The sequence below is a fragment of the Phyllobates terribilis genome, unplaced genomic scaffold (assembly GCF_046119375.1).
Source record: "Phyllobates terribilis strain yellow unplaced genomic scaffold, ASM4611937v1 Scaffold_5__5_contigs__length_657084704, whole genome shotgun sequence".
Classification (NCBI taxonomy): domain Eukaryota; kingdom Metazoa; phylum Chordata; class Amphibia; order Anura; family Dendrobatidae; genus Phyllobates; species Phyllobates terribilis.
In genome coordinates, this window is record NW_027362765.1 from 126504640 (window position 1) to 126519787 (window position 15148).

At 39.5% G+C, this 15148-nt stretch overlaps 1 protein-coding gene across 1 annotated transcript in view; it reads right to left on the reverse strand.

Moving 5' to 3' along the window:
• Nucleotides 1-1884: 1884 nt before the first annotated feature.
• The window catches only part of NTSR1 (neurotensin receptor 1), a 216529-nt gene continuing 203265 nt past the window's right edge, over nt 1885-15148 (reverse strand). Inside the window, exons 3-4 of the mRNA XM_073682967.1 lie at nt 7692-7782; nt 1885-5070 (exon numbers count right to left, since the gene is read on the reverse strand). Of these exons, the coding sequence (XP_073539068.1) occupies nt 4818-5070; nt 7692-7782 (344 nt within the window). The 3' untranslated portion in view covers nt 1885-4817. The remainder of the gene's footprint in view (nt 5071-7691; nt 7783-15148) is intronic.

Sequence of the window (15148 nt, forward strand, 5' to 3'; positions counted from 1 at the left end):
TGCATTTGCGAGTTTGATTTGATCAAAACCTAAACAAATCGAGCCAGAGCATATGTTGGTATAAGTGCAATGTGTATGTGTGAATTCACACTGTGGCCATTTAACAAGCGGAGCCTAAGATAAAAACAAAATGAGCAGATAACATGTAGTAAGTAAATACATAGTAATAGTACATGTAAATAACATAGGGTACTTAGTTAACATTGTTTTGATAAAAAAAAACTAAAAGCCAGCCCACCACGACAAGGTGTACCCAATCGGGATGGTACCTAACTCTTGTAGTTCATCTCACTGTGTATCAGCAGACGTAAAAATAGATGAGGGCAGATGGGTCCCGACTGTTCAGACACCTGCCAGCTATAGAAACAAAATAAACTGCCCACTCAGAATAAAATTGGACGTGTCTCCATGATTTTGTGCTCTCCATGCTCTCGGTCCAAGGCAAAAGTCGGACATGTGAACTACCCCATAAACTAACATAAGTGCTATCAGTGAAAAACATGGCTAGCACTTGTACAATAAAAAACATTGACATGTGAAGGAGCTCTAAATATGATATGATCTGGTTGCTGATTGCAAAGCTCATCACCACCAACCACAGAACCAAAGCCCTGAGAGGGTGGCCCACATCATGAGATGTCAGCAGGCAGGGTGTGTCTCCCAGACTAGTTGTGCCCTGTATCACCTGTCATTCTGAATCTGCCAAAATCCAATACTGAAGTGTAACTAGCAAGAATATCAGTTGTATCAGTGTATCAGTTGTACTGTAACCACCAAGCTCTGAGCCTCCATTATGACAGGTAACCACTATATGTACTGTACATGTGTCACTGTGTAACTATTAAAGGGAGCCTTACACCTGATACATGCTGCCCGAACCACAGGCAGCATATATCACACTGGCTGAATGATCTCAGCCAGGTATGCTTTATAGAAAAACATTCTTTAAAAGCTTTCCAGGGCCCAAGCCAAATGGTAGACTAGTTGAAAAGATGGGTCCCTGGCAGCTTCTCCCTGCCTGCAACAGGTGTCTCCGTATACATGCACACAGGGAGAGACCTGTCTGTCATTGGCAGCAGGCGGGGAGAAGCTGGCTTTTAAAGTATATTTGTCTATGAAATGCCACAGCGTCAAACATACATAGCTGAAATCATACAGCCAGTGCCTGATACATGCTGCCTGTGGATTGGGCAACATGTCAACATGTATCAGCTGTCAGGTTCCCTTTAAGCTCATGCCCTGGCTGAAAGACGTAACCATTACGCTTGCCTGCTTCGTAAAGTTCTAGTTAAAGGATTTTTCTACATTCACAAAAGTGACGCCCAAGTTATTGAATAGTTGTAAAGCAACAAAAGCAGAAGATACTCTCTCTCTCCCCAGAAATCCAATCTTGGTGTATTGGCTGCAGCGGTGCTTTCATGATATCAGCAAATTAGCGCTGCAACCAATCACTGAGTTCAGCGGTTCAGGGAGGGTGAGTACCATCTGTGTTTGTTGTTTGGGTGCCACCTTTGTGAAAGTGGAAAGCACCCTGTTTGTGACCATCAGTGAGCCATGTTTAGACCCAAGGGCCTCATGAGTAACTGAATTGTATTATGGTCAAGTCCAGAGGTCTGTTCATGTTGGTAGTTGGAGTGTTTTATTTAGAGAAAATAATAGATTTGTAGTATGATCATGTTGGGAGTTGTAGTATATAGACGTATAACAGACCACTGGATTTCTAAGCTCACAGGGACCAGAACATGTCTCCCCTTAGAGGAAGGATATGTATGGAAATCTTCACGGCTGGATGCGCACATCATGTCTTCTCTGTACTGAAAAAATGAATGGAGCATAACAAAAAGATTCCATCTCCATAGTGGATGTCTCAATTGAGTCAGTTACTTTACAAACATCTCTCACATTTATTAGACAGGACGCTGAACATACATATTTATTAACATCAACACCCATCTGATCTGACATAAATAAGAAGATGGGCGGAAGAAATAAAGTGCAAGTATTGAAATGCAAGCAAAAGTTACAAACAACAGAACATGGAGGATCACAACTATATACATCATATGATCAGTATGTACAGTGAGGCATAACCAGAGAGCGCCCGGCCTGGACAGCCCACTATGGGGATCAGTAGTCAAGACAAATCTGTATTGGTTCGCTCCTTGTAAGGATATATTTATCAGACAGCACAACTCAAAACATGGGTTCTGCTACATGCATGCACAGTGCAAGTCTCCCTTACCCCGCAACCAAAAGTAAATGCAGTGAAATAAAAATATAATAACCCCAACTAATGATAGAATGAAAAATATCACTATAGCACAGAATGATAGATATATCTACAATAATCCAATATCAAGGCAAGAAATACATGATATTGGTGTAGTGTCAAGGAAAAAGGTTAAAGTGCAACTCCAGTCAGTACTGATCTTTAAAGTAGATTTTGCAACAAGTGATGTGTTTACTATCCATGTCATGGTCATCTTCTGTATCCCTTTTCAGGAACCAAGAACTAACTACCTCCTATGTACAAGAAGAAAATATAACTTCTATAATATTGCCCCTATGTACAAGAATATACCTACTATAATACTGCCCCTATGTACAATACTATAACTACCGTGATACTGCTTCTATGTACAGAACTATAACTACTATAATACTGCCCCCTATGTACAGGAATATTACTACTATAATACTGCCCCTATGTACAAGAATATAACTACTATAATACTGCCCTCTATATACAAGAATATAAGTACTATAATACTGCCCCTATGAACAAGAATATAACTACAATAATACTGCCCCCTATGTACAAGAATATAACTACTATAATACTGCCCCTATGTACAAGAATATAACTGCTACAATACTGCCCCCTATGTACAAGAATATACCTACTATAATACTGCCCCTATGTACAATAATACTATAACTACCGTAATACTGCTTCTATACTGCTTCTATGTACAGGAATATAACTACTATAATATTGTTCCTGTGTACAAGAATAGAACTACAATTATACCACCCTTATGTAAAAGAAATACCATAATACTGCCTTTAATGTATCTAAGAATATACGGTAGCTGTTATCACACTCCCACATGTTTGACTGGAATTGCACGCTAAGCTTTTTACACAATTGTTAACATGACATTGGTTCTTTTGGAGCTTCACAAAAAAAATCTGAAAAGAGAAAATCTCATTCTGAAACCCAATACCATTTTGTGTCTTATCAGATCATACTTGTCATAGCAGGAGGAAGGTCAACATATCATAAAGCAGATGTCTCAAACCTCTTGCTCATCGGATTTAGCCTACATGCAACTCTCTTCATGCCAGCGGTTTGGAGACCACTACTATAAAGAGTGAAGTCAGCATCACAACAAACCTTTACAATATGCAGTAAATTGCACTGTGATATTCGCCTTGGTTTACCCTTCCTCTGTACATCCTTTCCTCCTGTTAATATGCTTACCGTTTGCTGTACCGAAATGGATTTTTCCGCTAGTATTTGCAGAGCGGATGAAGGAGGGTGCAGATCAGTGGTCCCAGCCTTACTCCGTCAGCTGTTATTTACAGAGTTCTGGCATTCACAGTAATGGATGGCTTGGTAAGGCAGATACAGCAAACCCTATCACCATCTGTCTGTGTGTTACTGACAGAACATCTTTGCCTGCGGGTTCCTCAGGTTTAGAGACGCACAGTCCTTTTTGGTTTACTTCACATCATCGACCGTAACATAAAAGCCTTATAAATAATATACAAAAAAATTCAATCATTTCCTTCCCCCTAGACAAAAAACTTCTGGTCTACTGAATTCTGCCATGTTGTAGAATGACTAAACCAAGAGTTGAGGAATCTGACAAACAATATTGCTCCAATCCAGCCTCTTGAGGGTTGTCAACAACCTATTGTAGAGTTATGAATCTGTCTAGCTAAATTGGTTTACGACAACCCCTTTTCCTTATATCCTATTAGGTGACATGGACATAAATTGTGATAGGTCTCCCACTGAGGGCCATCTGCTAAGAAAGAGAAGAAGGAGACTGGGGGTGCCAATGCTGTATTTGTATCCAAGCCCTGATGCCAAACTGGCCCAAGTGTCTTTCTGGCCCATATGAGAAGAACAGGTCTATAAATAAGTCTTATCATAGTTGGTGGTCTTTTTTTTTTTTTTAAATCGATTTAGCACTTGTACCCAAGACCATACTCTCTGGTTCATGCATTACATGGTCAGCATGCTATGCTACATTTTCCCTGAAGCTGATCACCAGAGCTTTTCTCAAGCAGGACCCAGTTTGGCTTCAATCCTAGTGACATAAGTATTTTAAGCTATAATGTTCATATTATTGCATTAATTGGCAAATTTAGCCTTTGGATGTTTTGTAAAGCTGAGCGTTAACCCTCTTGGAAGCAGGAATGGCAGCCATATTGGTTGTTATTCAAAAGCAATGTAAACTACAAGAAATCATGAATAGAACACCCAACATATTCATAACAACCAGTGCAAGATTTGTCAGGTAGAGATCCTTCCACATAAAAACTGCAGTAATTTGTACTATATTTATAACTCATGCATCCACGTGTCTATAGAGGACTTTCGAGACGACACGGCTTCTGCTGGTTACAGTTTTGTGCGAAGGGTCTGATATATATATTATTTGGAGATAAATGAGTTTAACTTCTGAAGATTGATGTCTCCAGCGCCTGTTCTGGCAAAATATGCGCCAGACGCTCTTGACAATGAGAACCATGGACTTTTAGAAGATCAAATTATGAAAGTTTTGGAAGGTTCCTTTCTGTTGTCTTCAGTATGGAGTATCTCTGGTGATCTGGGTAGAGAAAGTGTGGTTCGTGCTAGAGATACTGTTGGATTTCCTGGTAAAACCGGGGTGCCTTTTCTTTCTTCTCCATGGTGGGCATAAAAAACTTAGGGTGGAAACAAATATCTGTCGAAAGTTTGCAGATACCAGGTTGTAGAGTATTGGATTGACGGTAGAGCTCACGTAGAAGAGGACATTGGTCAGCATGTAGAAGTAGTGGTAGAAGTCATGAAGTTCACTGTGAATAACAAAAAAGTGTGGTTACTTCTTATAATACTAGTACTTTAGATTTGATGGTGGGGCTTCTAAAGTGTGAGGATGGCATTCTGGGTGTTGAAAGACCCTTTTCCAAGGTCTGTAGTTGGGAAAGCCTATATCATATTTGCAAAATGAGCATGCTCCCTTAGGCCTTTCCTAGGCTTGTTTTATCTACAAAGTTTTGCTTGGCTGTCTCTAGGACCAACAATTACTTAATTGTGTGGCGCTACATGAAAGTGTATCCACCTCTTCTGCATGTGGTTGTAATAGGAATCTTTTGGGGTGAGAAATAGTTGTCCATACCAAATGTATACCTTGTAGCAAAGCAGTGTAGACAGTATGTCAATATCGCAACCGATAGACAATCTAATGACTCTGACTTACACATTGACCTGAACCTTGGTAATGTAATGCTAAGCCATGTGATTCCAAACTTCCTCTAAAATGTCTTTATTCTACATGTAACATTTGGTCCCATTCCATTCTAATATTCAGAGGAACTACAGGGCTTCCAGATGTGATATTGACCCAAACACCAAGCTTTATTACAATTGTCAGACACTGATCTAACAGACTATTTTATGTTATTACTTTGTTAAAACGATGTTGTTTTCTCCAAGGCAATTAGTTTTACTGCTACAGAACTCCTGATTATGTCATTTTCCAGCAAGGAAGGGGTAAAGAAAATTAAAGAAATTCCATCATCTTATTAAATTAATGAAATTAACATTTTTAAGTGGATGTTTGGAAAATATTCAACTGGATTCTGTATATATGTTGACCGCTTTGTCATTGCTCCCCTGCCAACAAGCTAAAAAACCCAGTAAAAAGTGTGCACCGTGGGATATTTGCTGGATTGAAAAATGGGTTCCACTTCTTCACTTGTCCTAGTTCATATTCAATTTGCTTTCTAAGTTGATTTACTAAACAGTGACACAATACAGGGAGGACAGCATCCAACAATGGCTGCTAGCCACAAGTTTGGGTTGCTCCTCAATACTTGACCAACATCTTGTCTTGTTGACTTGTATTGGGCAGGATACACAGGTGCAGCAAATGTGTTCAGTGGTTTAATAACGAGGCTCTGCTGTCCAGTGGTGTCCAACCTGTAGTTTATAGGAGCATTTTCAATACCTGTTTAAGAAACTCAGCTGACTGTGAACATCAGCACTGCAGAGGTTGTTCAATAATTCATCTGCCAGCTGGCGCACTTTCAGACTTCATGGGAAATTTGTTGTCGGTTTCTAGGTTGAATTTCGAGCACTACCATACCAATACTCCTCAGGGATAGATTCTCAGGAATCCAGAAGGGGAACATACTGTTGGGTCTCCACCACCTTAAGGGTCCTAGAGGGCCTCCACCACTCTCACTGGCCAGGTGCATGCATAAAAACAAGGTCCTTCTGATAGTTCTTTTTGGGCAAATTTACAAGAAGAGCTGTAGTTTGATGCATCTAACCCTTTTGAAGTTTTGAAGTCAATTGCTCAAATGTTTTCAGATCTCCCTATGATCAGTGTTGCAAAAAACTAGGCACTCATATACATATCTACAAGGTGTTTGAAAACTATTAATGCCAATTGTTATGCAGTGTTTTGGTAAATATAATAACCTTCCTAAGAAAATGGGATTGCGATAGAGTAGAGGGATAGATTTATAGGATGAGGCAGCGTTGGCAAGTTGGGCTTCCATTGGTGTGATGACGCATAGGTCCCATTTTGCCAGGGCTGCTTTATTTTATTTATCCCCCCCGGTCATGGTATTGACTGAAATGCTACCTAATAATTGATGGATTGCCGTTAATAAATTTTAAACACCACTGCAACATATCAGTGAGTATCAAGTTTTTTGTAACACTAGCCAAGGGGACTAGACCTTACTAGAACATCACCCACTGGTGGAATGCTGTGCACCTTCACATAATCCATAACTCCATAGGCTTCAGTGGAGAAGGCATGCTCATCCCTTTTGTCTAAAAGTGGCTACTATAAGAATTCAGGTTGTCCAGTTTCCTGTGGTGGGATGACTAGGGACATTGATCAACTTTAATTTGGCACACCTGATGTCTTGGTGTGAGGAATATGTGGGTGAAGAGAAAAAAAAACAAGATATGTCAACTCTGATATGTTATCTCACGTCCTCCATGTTGGCCCCTTTTTACCCCGAGAGTAGTCTGGAGGTTTAACAAGACTACGAAGAAGATCGTATAGAAGCTTTTAAATGGCTTTTCCAACCAAAACTGGTAGGTGAGTGTGAATTTGATTTCTCCTTGCATCAAGCAGTGTGGGAATGTATTTGTGAGACATGACCCTACTTCTCTAAGAATATGTGTAGTCGATAAGGTCCTCAATCTATGTCTCTCCTGGTGTGGTAGAAGCTGTCAGAGAGTGCTAAGACTTTTTGTATTTTTGCAAGAGGCAGAACATTGTTTATTGGGAATCGAGCAAAGGCAAAACTATAGATCTTGATGCTGATGTCAACATCATCCTAGTTTGGTGTATATGTTGAAATTTAATTAGACTTCTACTGTTTGTCTAGTAGTCCTAGTATTTTTGTTAATGGCTGTCTTCTTTGAAATAGTGATATACAGTAGTTGTACTTACTCTGTCCAAAGGTCCTCCGGTACGTAGCAGAACATGAGACGCCTCACATGATATGGAAGCCAGCAGACAACAAAAGCAATGACTACCACACCTGGAGGACAAAGAGAAGGACAGAATGAAGGTCCCAAATCATCATGCATGTCAAGCTGAATCAGAGATCTCCAATACTACAACTTTCAGGATGCTGGAAATCGCAGTTTTTCAGCATCTCCAGAACCACAAGTCAGAGACCACCGCATTAAGTTTGCAGTCCCTAAGCCATTCTCTGCTGCTGCACCTCTTCCCAATAGTCTTGAAGTTGCATAATATAACATTGCACAATATCTGTTCTTGCTATTTGCTGACCAGCGTAGCATTAACAATCAGTCTCTTGTAGTGCAGATAGAACACTTTTGTAACCAGTTCAATAAATGTAGTTAGAGTTGATGAAAAAGATTTGTAGGACCCTGGCCTAATGCCCATTTTGGAATCGGACAAGAGCCGTGCAAACCTCCTCCTACCTGCCAGCATTCTCGGCGCCTCTTCTGATTAGTAGGCCACGCAAAACATCTTTTTTGCCTTGTAACATACTCATGATGATGTGTTAGGTCTACTAACCAAAGGAAGATCCAGATATGCCAGCAGGTAGTGGAGATTCATGAACTATCGACGGGACTGCAGAGTCAGACCCTTGAAAATCTTTTTTCATTGGTTCTAAATGTAGCTCTATGTAAGGAACTGGTCTTCATCTGTCAAAGTGGTTGCAAGCACACTAATCTTTCATAAACTATATATATAAGCACTATTTTTATGGGGAAATTGTGCAACAAGCAAAAAATCCCCCATCCCATCACCATGTTCCTGGTCTCATAATTTCTAAATACAGAACATAGGTACTTTTTCCTGAAAGTTTTACTTGGCCAAAAAATATTTACTAAATAATTACAAATAATGCCTGAACTTTACTACAATCCCTACTATCCACCCTTTAGTGTCGTGCCACATTGCTCTGCTATGTACAGTGGGTACAGAAAGTATTCAGACCCCTTTAAATATTTCACTCTTTGTTTCATTGCAGCCATTTGGTAAATTCTATAAAGTTCATTTTTTTTCTCATTAAAGTGCACTCTGCTTGTCCTCCTTCTGGATCTTAGTGTTGAACCGTATTGCAAAGGTGTATAGGTGTATTGTCCCTAGGGTCCCACTGACATATATATTAGGGTACGTTGAGGAAATAAAAACAGACAACATGACCAAAATAGCAATTGCGACATTATTGTTTATTGCCAGAAAATTGATTGCAAAATATTGGATTAGAGAGGAGCCCCTGTCCAGACGCGAATTCATTGTCCAAACAAACTATATAATTCAACTTGAAAAAAGTATTTACACCAAGAGGAATAAGCAGGAATACTTCCACAAATTATGGCAGCCATGGTTGGATAGGATTAATTAGAGTACACCTATATATACTACTGTAGAGTAAAACTCTTGGTAAGCTGCATGGCGGAGTGGAGAGGGAAGAAGGAAAGAAGAAAAGGGGAAGAGAAGGAAAGGGAATAGGGGAAGGAAAGAAAAGGAGTAAAGTAGGGAAGAAAAGGACAGGAAAGAAGGGGTGAATAAAATAAAAAAAAAAGAAGAGAAAGAAAGGTCTCCATGTGGGTGGTGGGGGTAAGGGAAGGGGGGGGGACTTACTGTAATATTGTAAAACGAGTATTGTCATGCAATATCTGTTCAAAATTTTGTTATGTTTAATAAAAATGTATCTGATTTAAAAAAAAGTACACTCTGCACCCCATCTTGACTGAAAAAAAACAGAAATGTAGAAATTTTTGCAAATTTATTAAAAAAGAAAAACTGAAATATCCCATGGTCATAAGTATTCAGACCCTTTGCTCAGACACTCATATTTAAGTCACATGTTGTCCATTTCCTTGTGATCCTCCTTGAGATGGTTCTACTCCTTCATTGGAGTCCAGCTGTGTTTAATTAAACTGACAGGACTTGATTTGGAAAGGCACACACCTGTCTATATAAGATCTCACAGCTCACAGTGCATGTCATGTCAGACCAAATGCGAATCATGAGCTCAAAGGAACTGCCCAAGGAGCTCAGACACAGAATTGAGGCCTCCATAATGCTTAAATGGAAGAAGTTTGGGACCATCCGAAGTCTTCCTAGACCTGGCTGTCCAGCCAAACTGAGCAATCATGGGAGAAGAGCCTTGGTGAGAGAGGTAAAGAAGAACCCCAAGATCACTGTGGCTGAGCTCCAGAGATGCAGTAGGGAGATGGGAGAAAGTTCCACAAAGTCAACTATCACTGCAGCCCTCCACCAGTCGGGCCTTTATGGCAGAGTGGCCCGACGGAAGCCTCTCCTCAGTGCAAGACATATGAAAGACCGCATAGAGTTTGATCAAAAACACATGAAGGACTCCCAGACTGAGAAATAAGATTCTCTGGTCAGATGAGACGAAGATAGAACTTTTTGGTGATAATTCTAAGCGGTATGTGTGGAGAAAACCAGGCACTGCTCATCACCTGCCCAATACAATCCCAACAGTGAAACATGGTGGTGGCAGCATCATGCTATGGGGGTGTTTTTCAGCTGTAGGGACAGGACGACTGGTTGCAATTGAAGGAAACATGAATGCGGCCAAGTACAGAGATATCCTGAATGAAAACCTGTTCCAGAGTTCTCTGGACCTCAGACTTGGCTGAAGGTTCACCTTCCAACAAGACAATGATCCTAAGCACACAGCTAAAATAACAAAGGAGTGGCTTCAGAATAACTCTGTGACCATTCTTGACTGGCCCAGCCAGAGCCCTGACCCAAACCCAAATGAGCATCTCTGGAGAAACCTGAAAATGTCCACCAACGTTCACCATCCAACCTGACGGAACTGGAGAGAATCTGCAAGGAAGAATGGCAGAGGATCCCGAAATCCAGGTGTGAAAAACTTGTTGCATCATTCCCAAGAAGACTCCTGGCTGTACTAGCTCAAAAGGATGCTTCTACTCAATACTGAGCAAAGGGTCCATGTGATATTTCAGTTTTTCTTTTTTAATAAATTTGCAAATATTTCTACATTTCTGGTTATTTTCAGTCAAGATGTGGTGCAGAGTGTACTTTAATGAGAAAAAAATGAACTTTTTAGAATTTACTAAATGGTTGCAATGAAACAAAGAGTGAAAAATGTAAAGGGGTCTGAATACTTTCTGTACCCTCTGTGATTCCTACATAATACTGCCATTGAATGAAAAAATGTTACCACCATGCAATGACTAAATACGAACTTCATACAGTATTCAAACAATGCTACTATACAGTCTCACACAATACTGTCAATGGCCAAATAAAACTTAAATTCAGAGTCAAAATAATATTGTCATACAATTCATTAGTAGTGAACAGGCTAATGGTAAAGTGACTGCTGGTCCTTAGCAGTGAAGAACCATATGGCCCATGCTCACGTTGCTACCTCAGCTTGGTCCTGTTCATGGGTCATACTCAGTTTGCCAACCTTTAAAATCTACCCTGCTTTTTTGTATGGGTAAATACTTACTGATTATCCAGTCTAGCAAGATATTGGTGTTACTTTGTGAACTGCTATGATAAATACATCCATTTTGCTGACTGCCTACAGACACGGAAATTCAGAACCGCAGCATACGATATCCTGATCCTTATTATATTAATGATACATTACTATAATAGATGACATGGTCAAGAGTGGAAAAGGTAGGAAAATGCATTTAGTATTTCATTATATTATTGCATATACAGTATTAATCTATTTTGGTTCTGTTATTACCCAATTCCAGCCCCCTTTATTTTATGTTGCCCAGCAGAGCTTGAAGTTCACTTGGGCCCTGGAGCATGGAATCTATATACAGGGTGTATCAAGAGAAGGAAATCGCCCATAAATAATGAAAAGGATTTGGAAGATGGTGATTCAATTTTAGACAAAAGCTATGGGGGATGAGGTAACAGGTGCTGCTGCGCTCTGGTAAGAGTTTTACGGAATTTCATCCCCAGTGCAGGATTCACATCTACACTGCTCAGTATTGCTGCTGAAGCTGTGATATGCTACATAGAGACAAGAGAGCAGGAATGCTTCATGTCTGTGTGATATGTTTGGGAGAAATCACAGCAGCTCAGAGACAACTGGAAATTAGCGATCGGACATGCAGAAGAGAAAATTGTTGAGAAATGCACAACACAACTCATATAATGGCCAGAAACTGTGTTATTTCTCATGTACACACACATAATGACGAGTAATATGTCTTAAGTCTAAGTCTATTGTTTCCAGTGAATTGTCTGACTGCTTTATATATAAAGACTTCAAGTTGTAAACCAGAGGGGAAAAAAGAAAAATATATAACAACAGTATAAGAGGAAGTATCAGGAAGGCAAGTGAGATAATCTCGAGCAAAGCGTTGATTCCATCAGTTTATGCAGGATTTAAAATCAAATTATTGCACTATGGGATTTGCCGCTAGACTGGATCATGAGAAAATTGAATTTTTTGTTATTCTTGCCTGTAGAAGAAAGACTGAAAATCAGTGAGATGAAGACTGAAGAGGCATCTGGGAGATCTGACTTCTCACATCTCACCATCTCCTTCTATTAGCGGGTGTCCAGCTGGGGACTGCTCTATATCTACAATCACAGACTAGTATATGGCTGGAGCGCTGCGGAGATGGAAAGAGTCAGATCACAGAGACATACTGGACATAGTTTGATGACACAAATGGCAAAATAACTTCCTTTATCTTAGTGGAAACCAGACCTTTATCCCATTATGTTTAGCTCTGATGTATTAAAGGGCCAGTAACTACCGAAATGCCATTAATAAATTCATCTCGAACCTATTCTGTCCCATACTTCAATCCACGAAAGGTTTATGTCCCAATAAATCTCGCCTCTATCTCGCCAAGTTGAAAAAAAGATATTGTAGAGTTGTGTGGACTCAGGACAAAGCAAAAGACCCCATACAGCTGTACACAATTTTCCTTCTCAGGAGAAACTTCCTATCAGGATCAATCCTGGATAAGCCCAATTATGATCTTTCATCTTTCTGGATACTTAAGTCTATACACAAAAACAATATAGATTCAAGATGTGCAAAATTAATTATATATCCCTACAACACTAATATCTCACACGCCTAAGGAATAAAATATAATGATTCTAATAAATATTGATATCATGATATCATAAACATTAAAAGGAATCAGTGGAATGTAAAACATGAATGAGGACATACATCGGTAAGGGTATCAAATTGTTAACACAGGGATCTATGCCAATAATCAATATTAAATGAATACTGGGTTAATGTGCAGCATTATTTACCCGAAAACCACAAGGATGATCGCACTCCAACGCGCGTTTCGCCTGCTGCTTTTTCACCTTTCAAAACGCAGCGGGCGGAACATGCATTGGGGTGCAATCATCCTTGTGGCTCTTCGGTAAACAAGCTCCATACATTATACCTCTGATAATGTCTTTACTATTATTATTATATGTATAGGGGTATATCATATGCATCCTTTGATGCTGTACATTAACCCATTGCTTGTATTTATTTAAGATTGATATACGAATGATGGCACAGATCCCTCTGCTCAACATTGGATACCCTTACCTATGTATGTCCGCATTTATGTTTTGTATTCCCCTGATTCCTTTTAATATTTATGATATCATGATGTAAATCGCTTAATATTTATCAATAACTATTATTATATTTTATTCCTTGGAGGTGTTTTGTAGGGATATACTGTTATTTAAGTTGCTCACTTCAGAATCGGCTTCAGCTGGGCTATGTCTTTCTTGTAAATTGTCATCAAAAATTGTCTGACAGGCCTCATTCAGACATCAGTGATATTTCTCATATGCACAAAAAAGGCTGTTGAATGCAAAGCCATGGAGGGAACACTCCATTTTAAAGTATTAAGCAGTTTATTAGGAGGCAATGAATGGTTCTCCGCAGTGGGGGATCCAGGCGGATGATTACCAAGTTTATTACAAAAAAACGGTCTCATCAGTGTTTTCATCCAGTTTTCACCAGTATTTGGTCCATGTGTCAGGTTTTACTACCAGTGTTTCACAGATGAAAAAGTAACTAAATGACAAAGCTTCTCCTATTCATAACATTGTTAATCACGGACCGCACACGGAAATCCGTGTGCAGTCCGTGATTTTCATGGACCCATAGATTTGTATGGAGATAATTTTGATTTGTGACACCGATTAAAAATGGACATATCTGAATTTTTTTTTTTATAGACATGCAGTAAAAAAAGACAGACATGTGAACAGCTCTATAGATTATCCTGGGTATGTGTTCTGTCCATGAAAACCACACATAACAAATACACGATTAACGGACGTCTCAATGAGTCTCAATGAGTGGGGGAACTATTTTGACAGTGTGTGTCTTTATGTCTTTATGCCCTTTTTGATGCATCTTGGGATATGAGTATTTTTCAGGCAGATTCCATTCCGAAGCCCCCTGAAAAAGTGCTACTGAAACGTTCAAAAGAATGTAAAAAGGACTTGCTGTTCATATGCTCAGGCTTTAGGGTGTCTTAATAGCTTCAGGTTGTCAAAGATGACAACCAGTTAAAAGAAATGTCCGGTCCATTCTTCACGCTTTTCCGCTCTGAAATCGCTTCATTTTTTCCAATAAAAGTCAATGGGTCAACTTTTGTTTTCCCATTGTCTTTTTGAGACATTATTTTTGTACAAAAAAACATTAGAGGTTTCTTCTCTATTGTTAACTGGAGTTAAAAAACGCCTGAATCAGTGAGAAAAAAACGCCACGAAAATGCTAAAAACTGTTAAAAAAAACAACGGCAATCAAAGTAAAAAAGACCAGGTGTAGTATTTCTGGTGAGGCGCACGTCACAAGAAAGATTCACCAAATTCAGTAAGTGGCATGCGCCTCTTAATGAATCAGCCTCTAAGAATTTTGGCTGCGTTCCACCCATAGGTGATGATAGAGGCGGTTGTAGACGGCCTTACAGAAAATTTCCTTTTGCTTTTTGCCTTTGTTTTTCAGCAATATTATCTGCACTTTCTCCCAGCATCACACTGGCGAGGCCACTCTTCTTCTCCATGAGTTAATTGCTTCATGTCTGAAATAATTTATCCCTAACCAACATTATTAAAAAAAAAAAACTAAAAAAAACCCAAAAACCGACAAATTGGTTTTGAGAGAGCGACTTGAAAGAATGGACTGGGTAAATGAGAATTGATTAAGCAGACTAAAAAGCTTAAGCTAAACACAAAAGCCGTCGAATGCAAAGCCGTGGAGGGAACACTCCAGTATTAAGCAGTTTATTAAATGGGGAGGAGATGAATGATTCTCCCCAGTGGGGGATCCAGGAGGACGATTACCAAGTTTATTGCAAGTTGAGAAAAGTATTTAGCAATGTTTAGCTGTGTCTGCTATCGGCCATGCATGA